The sequence below is a fragment of the Lycium barbarum genome, chromosome 12 (genome assembly GCF_019175385.1).
Source record: "Lycium barbarum isolate Lr01 chromosome 12, ASM1917538v2, whole genome shotgun sequence".
Lineage (NCBI taxonomy): Eukaryota > Viridiplantae > Streptophyta > Magnoliopsida > Solanales > Solanaceae > Lycium > Lycium barbarum.
This window is the reverse complement of record NC_083348.1, coordinates 102,102,466-102,125,231: the sequence shown is the minus strand read 5'-3', so window position 1 is coordinate 102,125,231 and position 22,766 is coordinate 102,102,466. Positions and strand designations below refer to the sequence as shown.

Below are 22,766 nucleotides of genomic sequence, written 5' to 3'. Positions count from 1 at the left end.
TGAATAGATGTGGGACTTCAGACATTCATTGCTTTGCCCAACATTTTGGAGCTCTTTTGATGAAGAAAGCTGGACGCATATATATATGAGCTGTATTCTTCAGCTATTGTTTCTTTTCGTGGCTATGCTAATTTCATACATCAATCATTGGCTTACGAAAATTCCTAGAAATTTCGTGAAACGCTGCATCGGTTGTAAGCGAGTCTTGGTAGAGAGTACCAATTATCAAGCACCTCCTTATTGAGACTATTCAAGGGCAAAAATGTCCGTGTGGATCTAAACAAGTTTTTTATGTATATGAGCCATGATTACAGGAAAAGAATTTCAGCTAAAGGTGACTCTTTGACCAAAATAAGCTATTATTTTAGCCAATTCACCAAAATAATACATTTTTTTGAAAATTTACAGAATTAGAATAAACCTATTTCACAGTAACGTATTAGACATTATTTTATTCAAAAAATTCAACAGACAAAAAAGTTAAAGATTAATGGTGTTAAAGGGTAATTCGTTACTGTGAGTAACGTTTTATGGTTAATACGTTACTGTGAGTAACGACTCTTAAAGAATACAAAATCTGACATTGATTGATCTTAAAGTCGTAACTCAGAGTTACAATTTCAGGCTAAAACGTAACTGATAATAACGTTTCTACAGAATCCAAGTACGAGCAGTTAAATCCTACAAAGAATTCTTCAAATTACGAACCCTTCTGATTGATGTAATTATAAAACCTTACCGACAATATTTTACCCTTAAAAAAAAAGTATCGATTAGCCTTACAAAAAGATACCGATTAGCCTTAAAAAAAATTGATTAGGATTAAAAAAAAAAATTGATTAGCCTTATAAAAAAAGTATTGATTAGCTAAGTAAAGTAGCAGTTTTTCAATTTCAAAACAACACAAGTAGTGGAAAATTATATGAGCATAAGTTGGTTAATTCTCCCTTTCAACATTTTCTTATACATTTTAAAGTGCAAGATGGTTAAGACCCAAAAGAAATTAACGATACAATGTCTTAAGTTTACAACAATAACTACTAGTAATTAATGCTTATATATCACAGTCTTTTCATATATGAAAATTAAGAAGCAACCATCTTTCATATCTACTGCTTAACGAAAAATACTCCATCTTTTAAAAGCAAAACAACAACTAAATTTGGTCTGTTAATTCACTTTGCTGGAACTAAATTTGTATAAAGCAAAACGGTAGCTAAGAATGGTTTCCATCAAGTTGTAGACTAAGAGACCTTAGTGAATCATAGATACTCCATAAAATAAAGCACTCAAATCAGCTAGGATAAAATAAAGAACTCAAATCAGTGGAACATTGAAACCATTAATTAACCATAAAACGTTACTCACAGTAACGTATTAACCATAAAAGATTACTCACAGTAATGAATTATCCTTTAACACCGTTAACCTTTAACTTTTTTGCCCGTTGAATTTTTTGAATAAAATAATGCATAATACATTACTACGAAATACGTTTATTCTATTTCTGTAAATTTTCAAAAGAATATATTATTTTGGTGAATTGGCTGGAATAATGGCTTACTTTGGTAAAACATTCGCTAAAGGTACATTAAGTAGAAGATGCAACAATATATGGACGTAGAAATCTGAAACATAATGGACATTTTCAGCCTCTTGATTAAGGATTTATCTTCTGGAGGGTCGAAATAGATCTTTGTACTGTTGTAATTTTCCAATTTTAATAGTACATAGGCGAGGCTCGAATCAACTATCATTTCGTCCTATACCTTTCACTTTCTAATTTCATGAACAATATGAACACCATTGACGAATGAATCAAAGAATTCTCCAAAATCATTTTTGAGTCTCGAGTACTCTGGATTCCTTTGATTTCCTTTTACAAACTCTTGTCTTCGTCATAGTTGAAAGGCAGGGGTACAGACTTGGAGGCACGATATTTCCCGACGTTATTTAAGTGCTCATTTTCCAACCTGAACAATCAAAGAAGCAGAGCTACTGTTAGATAGAAGCAATACCTTCTATGTGACGTTAAATAAACACACAAATATCAGTGTAACTCATCAAATTTCTGTTATGAAATAGATAGGATTAAACTTATGTATATAAGCTGACATTAATATCAGTATGGTAACATGTAGTAGTAGACTACCAGGTAAGTGGTAACCTGTCGCTACTAATTCCACTTTCTAGGGTGAGTAGTTATTTTTTAGGTGACATGGCAATATATGTAAAAGTTCTTTAAATAGTCGTTGTGTAGAAGTTAAACTCAATAGGTAACACATCTGACCTGAAAAAGTTCCACAAGCCTCGGCGGAGGATTTCCAAACAAGCAACAATTGCAACAAATGCTTTCTTGTGCAGATGTGGTAGTTCTTGAAAATCTAGAACCAACTGCATCCATACTAGTCTCAGAATAACGTCCAGAACCTGCATTTGTACTCAAATAATCAAAAAAATTCACTACAAGTTTTATATGGCAATCTTTTCTTGAAACTTGTATCTGCACTTACAATGGCAATAAAGTAGACAATCTTGTGTGGCACAATTAGCTTGTCTCTCAACCAGGGATTTTTGGAATTCCTTTGTAATAGACCCCAATCTATGACAAGGTCCCAGTAAGTGTTTGCAACTGTAGTAATTCCTGAAGTTGATGCTGCCATTACTTTCCAAAAGACTCCTCTCTTTTGATCATATAGTGTCCTCATCACAAGAGCAACAATTGTTGAGAAATATTTGAGGGCATTAAGCCCCTGCATCGAATCTTTCTCTTCATATAAGCGACGAAGACACTGTACATATCATGAAATCATAAATAATTGTCAAGATATCTACAGTAGGAAATGGGAATGATATTTGTTGTGTGTAAAAATTCTCAAACCTGAATAAACCGAGACCAAAAGGGAATAATTGCAATGATTATATGTAAGACTTGGTAAACACTGCTGTCTTGACATGTGTTTGATCTTGTTTTGAAGTTTCCCCATACATAGTAGCAGACATAGAATTGCAGACTCCTAATTGCCGGAACCTGAAATACAAGACCACATGATAAGTACTGCACAATTTGCACATCATACTGACTGACTTATGAATTTATTAGATCCCATTTAGAAAAAAGCTGAGCGTCAAACCTGGCTGGTAAGTTGATCTGCCAATAGGAAATCTGGTAGAGTAACCTACAAATTGATGCGCGACATTTTAGTATCTATGTACTTCCTGTGATATTAATGCGAGTGAATCTGTAAATCTCTTAAACAAATTGCTTGTACCTTATAGAGGGGAGCGCATAGGCAGTGCCAAGCAGTTCTTAAAAAGAAGAAACGACTTGAACGATATATAATGTTCAGAGGACAAAAAAGCATCAGAAGCAGAATCTGAAAAAAGATATATCATTAGGGGGTTTGAAATTTGAAACATTTTGTATAAATCAGTGGTAAACTGAAAGTAAAAGAAGAACTAATGTTTTTTCTACACTTACAATCACCAATAAAAGTGGGATCAGCTCTTTAAATGGCTGGTAGCTTCTTGTTTTCGGGTCCATATCCATATCCAGATGGAAGAGTGCAGCAGCCAATGCAAGTACTGAAAGACCAGAAGCAAGGAGGAAAACTTGTCTATAACCTAGCTCTGTTCCATGCTTGAAGCCAAATATGAAGGGATAATTGACCCGAAAACGTCTCCAGTAGTATACATTCGCCCCGTACATGAGCATATGGAGGACAATGTATCCGAATAGGCTGCAATGTTAGAGCTTCATTACTCATACGTATTGCTTAAAAATGGTTTCGCTTGCAGACAAACATTTGAAAAAAAATCAATACGACTTTGTAAAAGACAGATGGTTAGTTCACCTGTAGAGTGGAAATATGTTTTCCATATATTGCCCACGACCCTCATGCTCGAGAAGGTGTCCTGCACGTATCGATATAGCAATAGCTGCCACTAATGCTATTGAGCAGCCAGAGAACAACCCTGTAGGTGAAAAGTATATATTAGTTACTAAAATAAACATATCATTCTGATGCAAGCGACTTGATGTTAATAAGGATGCATGCTTACCTAGGAAAAATGTTACTCTATGCGTTTCTCTTTTAGCTTTTGGTCTTAAATATTTCATTCCTTCCCTTCGGTTTCCATTGACAAAATGCTTTATGAACGTGGCCTCCACTCTTTCCGTGAGCCTAGTAAGCTAAAAAAAAAAAGGAAAGATTGATGAGAAGTTCAAACTATAGTTGCAAGTGGAATCGAGCTGGGAGGAAAACAGTTTTTGAAACTGAAATAAATGTACCTCATCTGAGCTACCAAGATCAGACTTATCAATCCTCTCACAGTATGATTTAGAAGCTTTCCTGGTAGTGGTCTGTATCAATAAATTGCAAGGTTAAAGGCAAAAATTTATACTTTCTATTGACAAATAGTGATCAATTCAGTGTAGTAGGGATCACTTCAGTGTAGTAGTACCTTATCGTACTTCTTCATGATCTTGGAAAACGCCAACACATTTAAGAAACTAATACAACAAATAGCAAAGTGTGAGTTGAATTGAACACAAAAACAACTATAAGTCCTCATTTGTTGGAAAAAAAAATGAACCATTACCGGTAGCTTTTCAGAAGTCGAAGCTTTCGATAGAACTCAACAAAAGCCTTTTTCATTTGTTCTTCAGCTTTTCTGAGCTGGTCTTTGCTGAATGATGAGTTTGCCTTTGAATTCTTCATCACATTTTTCAAAGTCGAGACAGGTGTTGCAGGTTCGATATTGATTCTTACATTGTCCAAAATCTCTAGTGGAGCAGGCCTAAAACGCACGCGCTTTGGCGTATCTTGTTTCCCTCTGGATGATCCATCTTCCTCAATTTCTTCACCGGTCATCTCAACTTCTTCAATTGCCTCCATGTGTGATCCACCTATATTGATGTTAAACAAGAATTCAAAAAATCATTGCCAGCAGCTGGGATAACAAATATTTCTGTTTTTCCCATAATGCTTCAGTGCCACCAAATGAAAAAGAAAAGGTCGAAAGTTACATATTTGTTCTTGATTTTAACGAATTTCCAACAAAAAAAGAGTCTACTTCAGAGATTTTTTAGCCAAAATTATTCCTTATCTACGGGGGTAGGTCTGTTTTTGTCCTTTAAATATGACCATGAGCATCTTTAATCTCTTAAGTTTGCTAAAGCGGAGCACCTTTGGTCAAACTAACTGAATGGACTTAAAAACTAACGGTGACTACCAAAAAACACTACGAAACCATCGACTTTCGGACTGACTGAAAAACGGACCGAGCTCGTTTAATGTTACTTTCCATTGTACTTAAGGTTGGACCTCCATTACTGTCAAAAGCAAATATGGAACAATTTGTTACGGCAATGGTATGAACGACCCCTAATAAAAGGTAAAATTAAGATATTCAGTACAGCAAAGGAGTGAAAAGAATTTTCAAAAAGTTAGAACAGTAATATAATGGCCACAGTATCTGTAGAGATTGGAGTTACCTGGACTTTTCAATGATGCTGGAGACAAGGCACTATCATCTATGGTTTCACTATGCATTTCAATCGAAGGCTTATCAACCATAATTCTTAAAGCAATAAGTGCATCCATTTGTTTACTCAACTCATTAGCCTCAGCCTTCACTTCCCCTACTTTTTTCTGATAAAAAGTTAACACTTTGTTGAATTCATCATCAAGTCTTCTAAAGAAAACCACTTCATATTCTCCACCTTTTTCAGATGACATAAGAAACTTAGTTTGATGGTGGCCCAGTGAACCTTCTTGCTCCAGTGCACTCACTAAAATAACTTCTTCATCTTCATTTTCTATTTTAGGAGAACCTTTGAAACTTAATCTACTTTGTAGTCCACTAAAGGCTCTATACATAGATATCCTTCTCTTTAAAGAGCCTTTTGGGGTTGCTGCAACTTCAGGTAATGGTGCATTTTTCTTGTTGAATTTTGATATGTCTTTCACCACACCCTTTAGATAATTATAATCCATGTAGGCTTCTTCCCATTCATGGACCATTTGGGATGTAAATTCTTTCCCAAATTTCATCTTTATCAGAACTTATTAATCCAAAGTATGCTTTTGTCTTAAGAAAGAAGGGGAGTATGTATCTTTGTGTTACCAAATATGGAAATATTGGACTTTAAATAAGAATGTTGGTGTTGGGCTTTTTGGCTTGTAGCCGTCAGTAGAGAAAAGGTCAGCGATCAAGTTGTTTAAAGGGTCGCTAAAACTAGTAAGTTTCGTAGAAGGTCGTTGAAAAAGGAGAAGTACAAGATTTTGAAGAATAGTCTTGGTAAAATCAACGGGTTTTCTTTATCTTAGATAGTTTGGGGATTTGAGAAGTTTTCTGCTTGTAATATTAACAATGGCAGAAGCACCAACCAAGAAAGTCAGTGTGTGACTGTGTTTCAATCAATATTTCAGCTACGGAGTAATAAAGTACCTACCAGTGGGGCTGTGTCAGAGCTGGCCTGTTCTTTTCAATGGGCAGAACCACGGCAACACTGGTTGCCAACTTTGAACTATTCACCAATTGAAAATGCACTCGCGGTCCCATTAACAACTTTTTTTTTAATTGATAATGGTCACATTTAAGATTTCTATCTTTACAAAGTTCTGAGTTTTTCTCATAGCTCATGACAGGTTCGAAATATATTACTCCCTTCCATTTCAACCCATGAGTCTTAATTTGACTATAAACAAAATTTAAGAGGGTAAAGAAGATTTTTGAATGGGGTCTTAAATTAAAGATATTAAAGTTATCAAAATATTATTTAATCGTATGGTCTTAAATATATCATGTGGATGTAAGAATTAAAGAGTTGTCAAATTAGAAAAGAAACATTCTCTTTTTAAACTGATTTAAAAAGAAAGAAAGATAAAAATATTGAAATAGAGGGAGTATTTATACTTATTTAATTATTTTCTTTACACATATACAGAGTCTGAACTAAAAATTTCTAAGTTCATATGAACTCATAACATATCCTGATATGTTGGTGATCGACTAGTTTGCGATTGTTCTATTGGATATGCTCCCTCCGTCTCATTTTATTTGTCCACTTTTCCTTTTTTGAAGTCAAATTATATAAACTTTGATCAACTTTTTGAGATATATTTTTTCACCATATTAATATGAGAAGAATTGCAACTTGTAGTATTCTTTTTGTATAATTTTAAAATATTGAATTTATCAAATTCAATTTAGCTCTTAAAATTAGTTAACATGACTCTCGAAAAAACGAAACAGAACAACTAATATGACACAGAGTTATTATGTTATTTCACCGGTTATATCCTATTTCTCATCTCTTTAGTTGAAGTAGTGGGTAACTCTACTAATTACTCGACTTAGATAGATGAGAAAATATTTACCTACTATTAGAGGGCATGTTTAGGACCACACCCATTAAAAGCAAAAATCTCTAGTTTTTAAATCATGAATGCTGACCAAAACTGTCCAAATAGTAGAAAGCAAAAGCATGCCGACTGGAGGAGATTGGCTATAGATATTATAGATAAGCAAACCGCCTCATCAAATCTCTGTCAAGATTTGTAAATGGTCCTAATCCTATTTTGTATATACGAATAGATACATTTTTTATAAGGTCACAATTTAAACCTAATACTGTATTCTATTAAAAGAAAAAGAAATTAGACTTTTCTTAGAAGTCCTTTCAGAAATGTATTTAAAATACTTACTATAATAGGCACGTAAAACGAAATCCACAATTTAACGTGTTTCTTGTTCCCAATCATATTTCGAGTCAAATAGTCCCTTTTAATTCTCTTTATTTTTATTGCAATGTATAGTTCAGGTAAAAGCTAAATAAATTTAACTAACCTAGAAAATTCACCTTAAACTCTGACAGTAGCGTACACGAGTGTGGATGGGTATTCGATTACATTTTCTAGTTCTAGACTTTTATTCTCCAAAAGTTCTCTAGAAATATATTTAAAACACTAGGGAGTAATAAGTACTATAAAAAATAAGTTCCACTATGTGACGTGTTTCTATCCTGATTTTTTCTCCTCTAATTAATATCTTAGTCGTGACCTTGTACGTTACATGAAATTAGCTATACGCTACAACGACAAGTTGAATTGCATGAAATAGAAGGTCCCCCACTAATCAAGTACAGGTAGGCATAAATATCAAAAACTGAAAAACCAAACCAAACCGAACCGAATGGATTCGGTTTTTCGGTTTTCGATGTTTTGGTTCGGTTCCGATTTTTTAAAATAACAAATTCGGTATTCGGTTCGGTGTTCTGTTTCGAATCACCGGTTTTTCGATTTAACCGAATTTTTGCTGTTGCTGTTACTGTTTTGCTGCTGCAGAATGGTAGTTGTTGGACTACAAAGAAATCATTTGGTTGGACCTTTTTCACTTATTTAACAAATGCACTGATTAACTAGTAGCTAAAAAATCGTTTTCTCCCAGTACATCTTACAAAGTCAAGATCATATAACACGACATTAGAGCGGTAGGGACTGTTGCTGCTGATGCAGTTGCTGGTTGCTGCTGCTGCAGTTGCTGGCTGCTGCTGCTGTTGTTCCTGGCTGCTGCTGCAGTTGCTAGTTGCTGGCTGCTGCTGCTGTTGCTGTTTATGCTAGATGACGAACAAACAATTGTCCCATTTGTTTGGCAAATGGAATAGATATGCTATAGTCTGTAGTCTGTATTCTTCGATTAGCTGGAAAAGTTTGAATATTATTAATGGGTGACTATTGCTTAACCAATGCCAAAAAAATCGAATTAGAAAACCGAAACTGAACCGAACTTTAAAACATCGTACCGAACCGAACTAATTCGGTGCGGTGTTCGGTATCCACTTTAAAAAAATCAAAACCGAAATACCAAACCGAACTTTAAAAAAACCGAACCGAACAACCGAACGTCCACCCCTAAATCAAGTGTGCTCTTAAACGATGTATTTGTTGTTCGATCATCATCACTTTACTTACGTCAGAGACTTGACTCCCGTTTGGCCATAAGAATTATTCACTTTATTCCGGAATTTTTTTTAACTTTGTTCCGGAACCAGCGTTTGGTCATGAGAATTCCGAATACAACTTGAAGTTGTATTCCGGAATACCAAAAATTCAAAAAACTTATTTTAAAAAAAAATCACTTTTTTCACTTTTTTACAACTACATTTCACCAAAACTACAATTTCAAAAACTATGGTCAAACACAACTCCAACTCCAACACCAAAATTCCAAAAAAAGTGATTTTTTTTTTTTTTTGGTATTTATGGACAAATGGGGCCTTGGTCTGTCAGGCAATCAAATTCTCTCCTCAACTTTGAACAGTAGACATTCTCCCCCCTCCCTCCCCTCTTTATCTTATGCAATGACTATTTCATCCTTGTTTTTTTAATCCTCTATTATGTCGTAATACATTTTTAGATTATATAGTATAATCTTTATTTTTTAATCTAGGTATTTATAGATTCTTATTTAAGTTCATTAACATTACAAATAGAATAATAATGTTATGAATTTGTGACAAAATCTAATGCTATTTTTTATGATTGTTATTTCAATATTATATGCATTAAGTATGTATATGTATGTACATGCATGTATATTTATTTAAGTTTCACTTCTCTCTTATTCTCTACTGTTTAACAAGTTTTGGTTGTTACTAATGGAATATTTCTTAAATATATTAAAATTCATTTACAGTATAAATAGATATTTTAAGAACTTGGTCCAATTTTTAATTGTTTTTGCATTAAATGCATAGAAACATATTTATAAAGTTATTATGACATGTTATTTTTCACTTGTATAAATAAATATTAAAGTTTTAAGTTTTTTTATTGAAATTAATTTTTTGTCTATTCTGTTAATTTATTTTCTTATAGAACATCATTAACTTATATATTCAATTAATAAAAATCTTTCCAAAGTGAGAGAAGGAGGATTTCACTTTTTCATTTGCCTAGGAGATAATATTTATTTTTTATAAGAAATTTGTTACAGAATTTTTTTTAAAAAAATGAAAAATATCATGATTTTAAGAAGTAACAAAAGAAAACAAAAGTTAATAATGTAAGGGTAAAATAGAAAGTCAATTAGAATAAAAGGGGAGAATGTTTGTTATTCAAAACTAAAGGGGGAGTTTGATTACTCAAACATAGTTGGGATGTAAATGATGTTTACCCTTTCAATTTAGTACTCTCTCCGTTTCAATTTATGTGAACTCATTTGACTAGGTATGAAGTTTAAGAAAGAAGAAAAGACTTTTAAATTTGTGGTCCTAAATGAGTCACATATATTTTGTGTGACTATAAATCATTGCATAAAGGTAAAATGTTTCCAAATATAGAAATTGATCATTTTTTTGGTACGAATTAATAAGAAAATAGGTTCACATAAATTGAAGTACGTACGAAATTGTACATTTTATTTACTTTTTGTTTACCCTCACCCAATTGATTACTCCAACTTGGAGAATTCCGCACGTTTATTTTGCTTCTTCAATCTCCTTTTACTTTTTCAGTCAACTGATACTTTATTTCTTCTTTTTTGACACAACCATTAGGTATTCCATGTTTACTAATTCAATTAATTCAAATTTTTATTGTGTAAGGTTTATTAAAAAGTAAAGTGCTTTCTACCGGGATTTAATCATTCCAAAATTCAGTAACTTTTTATTTTCCTTGGATATAGATTTAAAAAAATCCATTAAATAAGTGCAAATAACAAATTTCAAACCCAATAAATTAGACGGAATACAACAGACTTCAAAATTCAAATACATAAAATTTAAATCTTGAATATTGGATCTGTCTCTGACAATGTAAACTATATATATTTTAAATTATGAATATATATCTTACAGTTAATATAATGGAGTAGCACAAGGCTTTGAATACATTGGAAGGTTGGAAGAGAAGCAGCAGCGTACAAAATTAATTAAATTTGAAGACTGGCAGTGCATGATCTGTGGTGGAATATAACTACACGAATGTAGGAAGGACATGATGAGTCTCCATCTTCATCTATGTATCGCCTTTACCCATTAAGAATTGCCTCAAATCACATGCATTTATTATATATCATCAATAGATGTACTTATATCTTCTTAGTTAATTTGTTTCCTGCCTACCTTTGGCTTTATGTATAATGTATTCAATCAATTATATGGTAACTCTTACCAAGCATCCTACAAACACCTCATGCATTGGCGGAGCCAGTATTTTCACTAAGGGGTTAAAAATCTGAAAAAGTAAACACATGAAAAAGTCAAAGAGGGTTCAACGTCTGATTTATATATACATAAAAAATAATTTTAACCATATATAAACAGTGTAATTTTCTGCCGAAGGGGCCTTTCCTCCCTCCGCATTAATCATAAAATTTGTAAAACTTAATATTTATCACTTTTCTCAAATATCTCACTTAATGACTAATATTTTGGATCGATAAGCTAAGTAATCACAATAATGGCCTATGAACAATAAATAAAACAAGAACTTTGCTATTAATACTTCATATCCATAACTTCCAACCATAAAAAGATATCTAGCAAAATGTTTTGACTATCTAAAATTAACTATATGTAATACTAAATATTTATGTATATGACCATCCAAAGTATTAATTGTTACTAATACAGGTCTTCAGTAACCTAGCATTGGAAAGAATGTTAAAAATGTACCGGTATCCGACTTTACACAAAATTAATTATGCCAATCAAGAGTTTCATATATGCATTTACGGTTAATCACTTAATTATCCATTCTTAAGTGATATGCATTTGGATAAATATTTGTCGAAACAGCATAGTAGCGCTTCAATCTCTCGCAGAAAAGATTGAGTACACTAATGAAAGATGTAGAACAATATATCTTAATTTTTTTCATTAATTAGAAAAAGGATATCAATGAATTACCCCAAAATATTTGGGTAATAATTGGGACAATTAAAAGAGCCAGGCTGTTTGGAAAGTAGACATTGGGGGAAGTCTAGGGCAAGAGTCCAACACTGAATTTATTAGCGATGCTACATATGATTGTACAAACAGCATTTAATTTCCTCTGTAATAAATTATCACATGGGTGTCGTTAATTCATCTCTTCCTGGCCCGCCCTTCTTATATATGGACTTGCATTAAATTATACTGTAAGCAATACCTATATCTTTAGCTTGTTGTCTCATGCCTTTTTCATTTAATTTTATAACATGGTAATACATAACCATATTTCGTTTGAGTTTACAATATACAGTTACTCAATTGGAACAAAATAGAGGGAACCGAACATCTCCGAAATATAACTTCAGCTACAAAAAAATTGAGTGTTTTAAACAAGCGATACTAAATTAATATATGCATGATATGTATTCTGTATATAAACTTCAGTCAATTCGTCATTGTTAAATATTACATATTTCCCGCATTATTTAATTAATAGTTAACTATAATAAGTTTAAATAGATATAATTTGATGTAATACAGAGTACAAGTAAGTATATTTTTATTCTGGAGCGTGTTTCACAGATCGTATAGTTATCGTCACTTTAAGAGTGAGAGGAGCTATCGACAATAAAAATAGTAAAAAACGTACCCGTTCATCTCCTAGAAAAAGAAATGGAAGTAAACGAAACATTATTGGTCAAGATATAGATAAAAAGTTTGAAATGATAATAAACCGAAAGGTTCCGTGTTAAATAAGTTGCTTATCCTACCACCCATAAGACTATTACGAACTAACTGTTGATATATATGTGTGAGTCAGTGACCAAACGTACAAGGTTAATTTACCATGCAAGGTAAAAACGAAGAAGCTGAAAAGTAGTCGTCCCGTTGTTTTTAACCTTATTTAACCTGCTGAAGTCGATGTTCGAGAACAGCAACAACAACAACGTATCCAGTATAATTTCGCAAGTGGGATGTTCAAGAACCGATTCGAAAAAGTAAAAAAGAAATAAATTTTACTTATATGTATTGCAACAGTGAAGAATTTTTAGACTATAGATCATATTTCACATGTTATATTTGGGTACTGAATTCATTTTATTGCTGTGACGTGACCTTGAAAGTGATTTCGGATTGAGTTGGGCCTCACGTATATCGCGCGCGCAGGGGTGGGTTTTGGGGGGGGGGGGGGTTAATCAACCCGTTTTGCTACGAAGACCAATTCTCATGTGGGCGAGACCATTCTCTTATTCTAGCCCATTTACCAACCTAACAAAGGACTTTTCATTATAATGTGGAAAGAAATACTCTCCGCCACCTATGAGGGACATTTGCATTCATGAAGGACAAAAGAGAAGTGAGTGAAAAAGAACCCATAAGGAAACTTTGTCTTTGCATAACCAATCAAGACTTAATATATACATAATCTCACATAAATGACGAAAAGTGGAAACAGTGAACATAGAATAGACCTAATCCTTGTGAATCCTCAGAGAAATGTCGGGTGGTATTTAGTATTTCATTAATTTCATTTTATATACCTTAATCAGACAGGACACGAAATTTAAGAATTTAACAAAAAAATTGATTCTTATATTCCTAAACAAAACGTTAAATGTGTATAACATAACAAATGTACCCTTTCAATCTTGTGGTCTCAGCTCTCAAACATATCATGTCATGTCATTCTTATAAATAAATGCCATCAAGGATAATATGTGAATTTTGAACTAAAAACTTATATTAACAAATAAAGGTAACATAACATTCTTTTTGAACAAAGTAAAGGAAATTAAGACATCTAAATAGAAAAGAAAGTAGCATTTGGTAATAAGAGTTTACAAGTTAACGGCCATTCACAAACTTCTTGCCACTCAAAAATTGATGTTTGTTGCTTAAAATAAAAAAATTCGAAAGACTCCACTCTTTGTACAGCTTATTGAAAAAAAATCTGAAAATAGCAACATTTTGGAATATTTCAATAAATTCCTATACGGAATCGGAGCCATTGGGCTTACAGTTTTGGGAACTATGGATGCAAAAGGAGCCATTGGGCTTACAGCTATAGATGCAAGCGCAAAAAGGAACCTAACAAGCCCACAAGAACCAGTTTCATTTTGTGGCTTTGGTATATAAAAGAAATTCCCTTTACCACATTTTTCTTAAATATTTTTTCAATATTTTAAATAAATTATTAGTAAAATTTGTCTTACTGTATTTTTTATATAGCTGTAAGACATGTAAATTGTATTCTTCCAAAATTTGAAGATTAGCAAGTGGAGGAAGTACTATGATAATAGAACAAAGCTGTAGCTCTCCCCCAAGGATTCCTCCCATTTTTTTTGTCAGATTTGGGAGCACATTTAGCCTAGATCAAACAGTTCTAATAGTTCTAGGAATAGACTATACTAACTTAAAATACCGTAAGGAAAATAAACTATAGTCGTGTTCCTTTATAGAGTTATGTGGTGATTGAAATACCATATATGTTCTCATTAGTAAAACACCTTTCAATTTATATTCATTTTATCGATATCGCTCAATTTTTTAAGCTTCGCTTAAATTAGTTGTCAAAGAGTGAAAGCTTGTGACCTGATTTCTGAACAAATCAACTACTATGAGAATTAGCCAATGCGTGAGCAATTCAATGCCCAAACTAGTAGCTAACGAGTAAGAAAGTGTTTTCCTCAAAGTCTTACTCCATTCTCATCTTTATTGCCAAGTGAAAGCATTTAAAACTTCCTATAAAATGAATTCACTTAAATCTGTTTGCAACATCTTCAATTTGAAATGACAATTCCACAATAATGTCTCAATTGTTTTAACAAACTAATCGATATCTAATTAAGCAAATTCATAATTTAAATGATTCCTCCAAGTTTTACAAGTCCCTCTTTCTTAGGCCTATACTTCACAGTCAAATAATATAACATCCAAGTTAGACATAAGTTCGATTTTGAAGGACAAAAATTAAATACCAGTCCATTTGAAGGGAAACCGTGCAATTACTTACCAGTCAATCGAATCTGATTGGGAAATGGAAAGGCAAACTTGCAGGAATAAATACCTCAAAGGTGGAACTTACCAACAGTAGCTGCCATTTCACAATTACAGCTTGTAGCTAACATACAACAAAATACGTGTGAATTCGCGTGTATTACGCAGAAGTTGTTCTCCCCTTGCCGGCCGAGGTTCGAACCCAGCCAACAACATTACTTTAATTACATATTTTTCCTAACTTCTTCTCCTTGTATTTTGAGTGTATTTGAGTCATATGTATTTGGCTCATATTGTATCTCATATGTATTTGATGTCACATGTATCTGATGTCACATATATTTGAACTTTTTTATTTGAATGTATGTCATATGTATTTGAGCTTCTTGTCTTGTATCAAGTACATTCAGATACAAGACACTCAGGCCAAATACATATAGATATAAATATGAGCCAAATACATATGGCAAAATACACTCAAATACAAGGAGAAGAAACTAAGAAAAATATGTAAGAAAAGAAATATTTTTCCTAACTTCTTCTCCTTGTATTTTGAGTGTATTTGAGTCATATGTATTTGGCTCATATTGTATCTCATATGTATTTGATGTCACATGTATCTGATGTCACGTATATTTGAACTTTTTTATTTGAATGTATGTCATATGTATTTGAGCTTCTTGTCTTGTATCAAGTACATTCAGATATAAGACACTCAGGCCAAATACATATAGATATAAATATGAGCCAAATACATATGGCAAAATACACTCAAATACAAGGAGAAGAAACTAAGAAAAATATGTAAGAAAAGAAATATTGTTGGGTGGGTTCGAATCTGGGTGGGCAAGGGGAGAGCCTCGCCCAATAACCACTTCAGCCACTCCAATTTTATGTATTTTTGTATAGCTACGAATGGTAATCTACAAAATCACTGTAGCTACTAATTATAATTAAATGAAAGGATAGTTATTATTAATAATTAAATCTTAAAAGAAGTTACAACAAGTAAAAATTCCAAATGGAAGCTAAGCCGATGTTGTGGCCCAAGATTTGCTAAAATTGACAAGATGCCCATTACAAGAAACGACTCTTTAAACTATTTGAACCCATTCACTTGGTTTCACATTTCCGAAACTTCTATGACTGCTTCTGAGCAATCAGGGAAACATGTTTTATGTCCAGCATTTAAAAAGAAAATGATAAATAGCTACAGTTACAGTAATCGCTTTCTGCAATTAAGAAATCGCATTACGTTTTTTTTGTCTTTGCAGGGATATAAAACTTTGAGCTTTCATGATTTTCACCTACTAACAGGTAACTTCTCTAGATTTTAAATTGTTAATCTTCGTGAAGTTTAGTGGTAACACCAGTGATGACGTAAACCGTCTTTACTATTGGAAACATAAGCATATCAACTGTAGATAAGATGAAAAATGCTTAAATGTCAAGTCATGTGGATTTACTGGTGTGTTCACTGTTCTCATATTTTTCATATAGGAAAAGGGTACTATGTTAGCCGTCTTTACTGATTATTGTGTATTCTTTTCCTCCAGTCTTCTTGTTCGCGTTCACTTACGGTTGATTGGGGGTTATTTTACATAAGAATTAGATGAATTACGACCATTTTCATGTTAAATTTTGAATAGATATGGGACCTCAAGCATTCAAAGCATTGTTAAATATTTTGAAACTCTTTTGATGAAGAAAGCTGGATGCGTGTATATTATTAGCTGTATTCTTCAGCTATTGTTTTCGCGTGGCTATGCTAATTCCATGCATCAATCATGGATTCATGGGCCAAAGAAAATGCTAACCATTTTCGTGAAAACCTGGATTGGTAGCAGCACTCCTTGGTAAGGAGAATCAACCAAATTATCAAGCACGATTTCCTTGAGACTTTTCATGAGCAAGTGTTTTTGAGACGTACATTTTTTTGTCCTATACCTTGACAGGTTCGCTGTATAATTTCACAAACAAAATTATATTTATAAACACCATTGACAAACGAATCAAAGAATTATACAAGAAAGGGGAACCAAGAGAACAGAAAAATCATTTTGATTGTTGAGTGCTGTGGTTCCCTTTGATTTCCTTTTACATACTCTTGTCCTCATCGTAGTTAAAAGGCAGTGGTACAGACTTGAAGGCACGGTATTTCCCAACATTATTCAAGTGCTCATTTTCCAACCTGAACAAAGAAAACAGTTTAGCTGCTCTTTAACTTATATATACAGACTCTGTAAAAAATCTCTACACTATCAATGTATTTTAACTTGTGTAGCAGGTAATCTCTCTATTCCAATTCTATGGATGGAAGCTATCCCTTAGGTGACCTTATAATGTAAAAACTCTATACACTGTAGTGTATATAAGTTAACTCGGATAGATGATGCTTCAGACCTGAAAAAGTTCCATATGCCTCGGCGAAGGATTTCCAAACAGGCAACAACTGCAGCAAATGCTTTCTTGTGCAGAAATGGTAGTTCTTGAATATCTAGAACCAACTGCATCCACACTAGTCTCAGTATAATGTCAAGAACCTGCATTTACACTCAAATAATCAAAAAACTTTCGCTGCAAGTTTTATATGGCAATCAATTTTTTGAAACCTGTCTGCTCTTACAATGGCAACAAAGTAGACCATCTTGTGTGGCACAAGAAGTTTGTCTCTCAACCAACGGTTATTGGAATCCCTTTGCAGTAGACCCCAATCTATGACAAGGTCCCAGTAAGTGTTTGCAACTGTAGTAATTCCTGAAGTTGATGCTGCCATTACTCTCCAAAAGGTTCCTCTTTTCTGATCATAAAGTGTCCTCATCACTAGAGCAACAATAGTTGAGAAATATTTGAGGCCATTAAGCCCCTGCATCGAATCTTTCTCTTCAAATAAACGACGAAGGCACTGTATATCATGCAGTCACACAAAGCACCATATCAAATATTTGACAAGATATCTATTGTCAAAATGATCTTTTTTTGTGTGCAAATATTCTCACACCTGAATAAACCGAGACCAAAAGGGAATAATTGCGACGACTATGTATAAGATTTGATAAACACTGCTTTCTTGACATTTATTTGATCTTGTCCTGAAGTTTCCCCACACATAGTAGCAGACATAGAATTGCAAACTTCTAATTGCCTGAACCTGAAATGCAAGACCACATTACAATTCTTTCTGATAAGCAATGCAAAATTTGCACATTACACTGACTGATTTGTCAACTTCTTGGATCCTCTCTTGGTAAAATATAGAATTTCTCCATTTTTTTTTAAAAAAAGCTTAGTGTCAAACCTGGCTGGTAACTTGATCTGCCAAGAAAAAATCTGGCAGAGTAACCTGCAAAATGATGTGAGACATTTTAGTATGATGTTAATGTGCGTGAATCTGTATATCTCTTAAAAAACTATTGGTACCTTATAAAGGGGAGCGCATAGACAGTGCCAGGCACATCTTATAAGGAAGAAACGACTTGAACGATATATGATGTTCAGAGGACAAAAAGTTATTAGAAGCAGTACCTGGAAAAAGATTTAAGTTCATTTGAGGGGTTAGAAATTTGAAACATTTTGTATAGATCAGTTGTAGAATGAAAGTAAAAGAAACACCAATGTTTTTCTAAACTTACAATCACAAGGGCAAGTGGGATCAGCTCAGTCCCTGTCTCAAACCTTCGCATTTTCGGATCCATATCCATATCCAGGTGGGAGAGTGCAGCAGCCAATGCAAGTACTGACAGACCAGAAGCAAGGAGGAGAACTTGTCTGTAACCCAGCGCTGTTGGCTTGAAGCCAAATATGAAGGGATAATTGACCCGAAAACGCTTCCAGTAGTATACGTTCCCCGCGTACATGAGCATATGCAGGACAATGAATCCAAATAGACTGCAAAGATGTGGCTGCATTACTCATTTGTATTGCTTAAAATGTGGTCTGGCTTGTAGACAGACAAGGGGAAAGACAGATCGTTGGTTCACCTGTAGAGTGGAAATATGTTTTCCATATACTGTCCACGACCCTCGTGCTTTAGAAGGTTTCCTGCATGTATTGATACAGCAATAGCTGCCACTAATGCTATTGAGCAGCCAGAGAACAAACCTGTTAGTGAAAACTATATCAGTTACTAAAATGAACATATGGTTCTGACAATTGAGATGACAGGTCAATCCAGATGTCTCTAAAAATATCGTTATGATGCAGTACTTTTTCTAAGTACTTTTTTTTTTTTTTTTTGATTAGCGCCGGGTGTCCGAGTCTCTTTGAGCCCCGACTAATCCCGGGGGTGCACAGGCCCTCGGCAAGGAGTTTCCCGCAAGTGCACCACGTGTAATTCAGGGTTTCCCCGGTCCGATGGCCCTCAAAAATTGTTTGCACCCAGCGGGTTTCGAACTTGAGACCTTGAAAGGGAGCACCCCAAGGCTCAAGTCAATTGCCACCAGGCCAACCCCTGAGGGTTACTTTTTCTAAGTACTTATCCTGGATAAAGATGATGCATCACTGGTAACCTCGGATAGAGGCGAATCAAGGATCTAGAGTTAGTTGATTCAAATGAGATATGATCTTATTATATGTAGAGTCGTCAATATGGACTAGGCCCGTTGGGCTGATCCAGCCCAACCCGTGATTTGATAGGGTTGGGCTATAATTTTTGGAGCCCATTTAAGAATGAGGCTTTTTAGCCCAGCCTAAAAAAGCCCCCTAGCCCGTGGGCTTGAACAGTGCTGAGTTGGGCCAACCTGTGGGCTTGAGTGCGCTGGGTATAGATATCATTACACTAATAATAAAAACATGATCTACAGAAAAAATACCTTTAAAATAGCACAAAATAAATTTAACGCACGGGGCATACGCTTTTACACTCGGAGCTTATGCTTTTGCGTCCAGGACTCACGCCCCAAACTCTAAGACATACAACCTATGAAGCTACGCCTTTCATTTGCGACCCGAAGCGTTTTTGATACGCCCCGAACTGAAACTCGCCCCAAAAATGCCTTTGAAAACACTGCTTGAGACTTGGTTAGCAAATAGTAACACCATGTAATATTGTTTTGTAAATATTTATGTTAGCCTTTTAAAATTAGAATTTAACTTAAAAGAATTATCAAAAAAAAAAAAAAATTAAAGAAAAAGATGGGCTGGCCCGGTAAGGCCCGCAACCCACCTAGTGGTGGGTTGGGCTATCCCGGCATGGCCCATCAAATTCCAAAGCCTGCATGGGCCAACCTGTTTTGACAGGTCTAATTATATGTATACAGCTGAACCAGCAGAATCCGCCCTAAAACCGCATTTGACCTCTGATTACATAGAAAGAGGAAGTTGATGCTAATAATGATGCATGCTTACCCACGAAAAATGTTACTCTATGTTTTTCTCTTTTAGCTTGTGGTCTTAAATATTTCATTCCTTTCCTTCGATTTCCATTGACAAAATGCTTTATGAATGTGGCCTCCACTCTTTCTATGAGCTTATTTACCTGAAAAGTTGAAATTATAGTTGCAAGTGGAATAATGCTGAGAGGAAACCAGTTTTTGGAACTGAAGGAATAGATACCTCATCTGAGCTACCAAGATAAGATTCATCAACCTTATCTAAGTATGATTTAGAAGCTTTCCTTGAGGTGATCTGTATCAATAAATTGCAATGTTAAAAAGCCAAACTTTATATATAGGAGTACTTTCTATTGCCAAATACTGATAACTTCAGTTTAGTACCTTATCATACTTCTTCATGATCTTGGAAAATGCCAACACATTTAAGAAACTGCACAATTAAGTGGCGACGTGTTAGTTGAATTGAACAGAAAAACACCTATAATTCATCTGGGAGGAATGATAATGCGCCATTACCTGTAGTTTTTTAGAAGTCTAAGCTTTCGATAAAACTCAACAAAAGCCTTACTTATTTGTTCTTCGGCCTTTCTGAGCTCTTCTTTGCTGAATGATAATTGAGATTTTGAAGTCTTGATCACATTTCTTAAAGTCGAGACAGGTGTTTCGGGTTCAATATTGATACTTACATTGTCCAAAATCTCTACTGGAGCAGGCCTAAAACCCATGGGATTCATCTTTGTTGTATCTTTTTTCCCTGATGTTGATTCATCTTCCAGAATTTCTCCACTAATCATCTCAACTTCTTGAATTGCTTCCATATGTGACCTTACTGCAAAAACAAGAATTCAAAACAAATTAAAGGGCAGTCATGGAATGGATAAATTAAGCAAGTGCCAGCAGCAGAGATATCAAATCCTTTGTTTCACCATCTCTACTACATTGCCACCCAAAAAAACAAAGACAAAATAAAATGTGACACCTATGATCGACGGCAGATTAAGGAGAAGGTTAGACAGACTTCTAGACCGGCAAACTTATGAATAAGGAAGCATGTCATATCTTAGGCAAATCTTACATCAGAAAAAGAGAGGAAAGTGAAGTGCTATATAAGACAGAGGAAGTTCACATCGTTCCTGGGCTATTTGGCATAAATAAAAGGCGTAAAATCTGGAAAACACTCATCGGTATCTTTATCATATTAGCCAAAACTTTTTTATTTTTGTGTCTGCACGATATTCAGTCCGTTGAACAAAGGGACAATATATGTCATGGGGCTTGGGGTGTGACAAGATAGAACAATGATAGAATAGCAATAGTATCTAAAGAGATTGGACTTACGACTTTTCAAATGAATAGGAACCACTGATGCTGGAGTTAAGGTACTATCAGTGGTTGAAGGATCCATTACTTGTGCACTTTGCATTTCAATTGAAGGCTTATCAACCTTAATTCTTAGTGCAATAAGTGCATCCATTTGCTTACTCAACAAATCAGCCTCAGCCTTCACTTCCCCTACCTTTTTCTTGTAAAAAGTTAGCACCTTGTTGAATTCATCATCAAGTCTTTTAAAGAAAATCATCTCATATTCTCCACCTGCTTCAGATGACATAAGAAACATAGTTTGATGGTGGCCTTGGGAGCCTTCTTGCTGCACTGAGTTCACTAAAATAACTTCATCTTCATGGTTATTATTATTATTCCCGGAAGAACCTTTGAAACTTAATCTACTTTGTAATCCACTAAAAGCTCTGTACATAGATATCCTTTTCTGTAAAGAGCCTTTTTGTGTGGATGCAACTTCTGATGATGGTGCATTCTTCTGCCTGAAATCCAAGATGTCTTTCAAAAGCCTCTTGAGCTTATTATAATCCATATAAGCTTCTTGCCATTCTGGGACCATTTGGGAAGCAAATTCTTTCCCAAATTTCATCCTTATCACAGCTGATTAATCCAAAGATCTGTTCTTTTTTCTTAAGAAAAAGTGAACTTTCTCTGTTTTACCAAATCCAACACGGAAAGACTGAGCTATAAATATGAATGTTGGGTTTGGCTTGTAGCGCGTGATTGGAGAAATGGTCTGCAATCAAGTTGTTAAAGGGTCGCCAAAGCTAGTGCAATTTCCAAGAATGTCGTAGAAAATACAAACTTTTGAATAAAGTAGCCTTCGCAAAATGAATATCTTCTCTTTCTCTTGATAGTTTAGGACTTTTGAAGTCTTCTTCTAAATTCTAATATTAAGAATGGCAAGAGGACCAACCCAGAATATCACTGTCTGTGCCTCAATCAATAATTCAACTACCTCTCCTAATAAACAATTAGTATATATGATTATTGGGGCTTTGTCTGAGCTGGCCTGTTCTTTTTATGGGCAGAACCACAGTGGTGGCCAACTTTGAACTATCAGCAATTTTTTTTTGTGTTTCATAATGTTCATATTTAGGTCCCATCATGGTTTCTAACCATGTTTGGACATACAATTTGAACATTTTAAGTTA

At 34.2% G+C, this 22,766-nt stretch overlaps 2 protein-coding genes across 2 annotated transcripts; both read right to left on the bottom strand.

Annotated features, from left to right (window-relative positions):
* Positions 1–1,629: 1,629 nt before the first annotated feature.
* LOC132622988 (phosphate transporter PHO1 homolog 9-like) lies at positions 1,630–6,626 on the bottom strand. The gene is made up of 13 exons (XM_060337682.1): positions 5,498–6,626; positions 4,603–4,909; positions 4,465–4,513; positions 4,292–4,363; positions 4,063–4,192; positions 3,855–3,975; positions 3,482–3,740; positions 3,273–3,377; positions 3,135–3,179; positions 2,882–3,031; positions 2,514–2,792; positions 2,291–2,430; positions 1,630–1,973 (listed from the first exon to the last, which is right to left on the bottom strand). The coding sequence occupies exons 1-13, from the start codon at positions 6,054–6,056 to the stop codon at positions 1,880–1,882; spliced, it is 2,310 nt and encodes a 769-aa protein (XP_060193665.1). The 5' UTR covers positions 6,057–6,626; the 3' UTR covers positions 1,630–1,879.
* A 10,187-nt stretch (positions 6,627–16,813) lies between these two features.
* On the bottom strand, positions 16,814–22,552 carry LOC132621759 (phosphate transporter PHO1 homolog 3-like). The gene is made up of 13 exons (XM_060336145.1): positions 21,610–22,552; positions 20,788–21,100; positions 20,653–20,701; positions 20,492–20,563; positions 20,285–20,414; positions 18,919–19,039; positions 18,571–18,826; positions 18,359–18,463; positions 18,237–18,281; positions 17,940–18,089; positions 17,565–17,843; positions 17,342–17,481; positions 16,814–17,129 (listed from the first exon to the last, which is right to left on the bottom strand). Exons 1-13 carry the CDS (start codon positions 22,199–22,201, stop codon positions 17,036–17,038), a joined length of 2,346 nt encoding a protein of 781 aa, XP_060192128.1. The 5' UTR covers positions 22,202–22,552; the 3' UTR covers positions 16,814–17,035.
* Between the last annotated feature and the right edge of the window lie 214 nt (positions 22,553–22,766).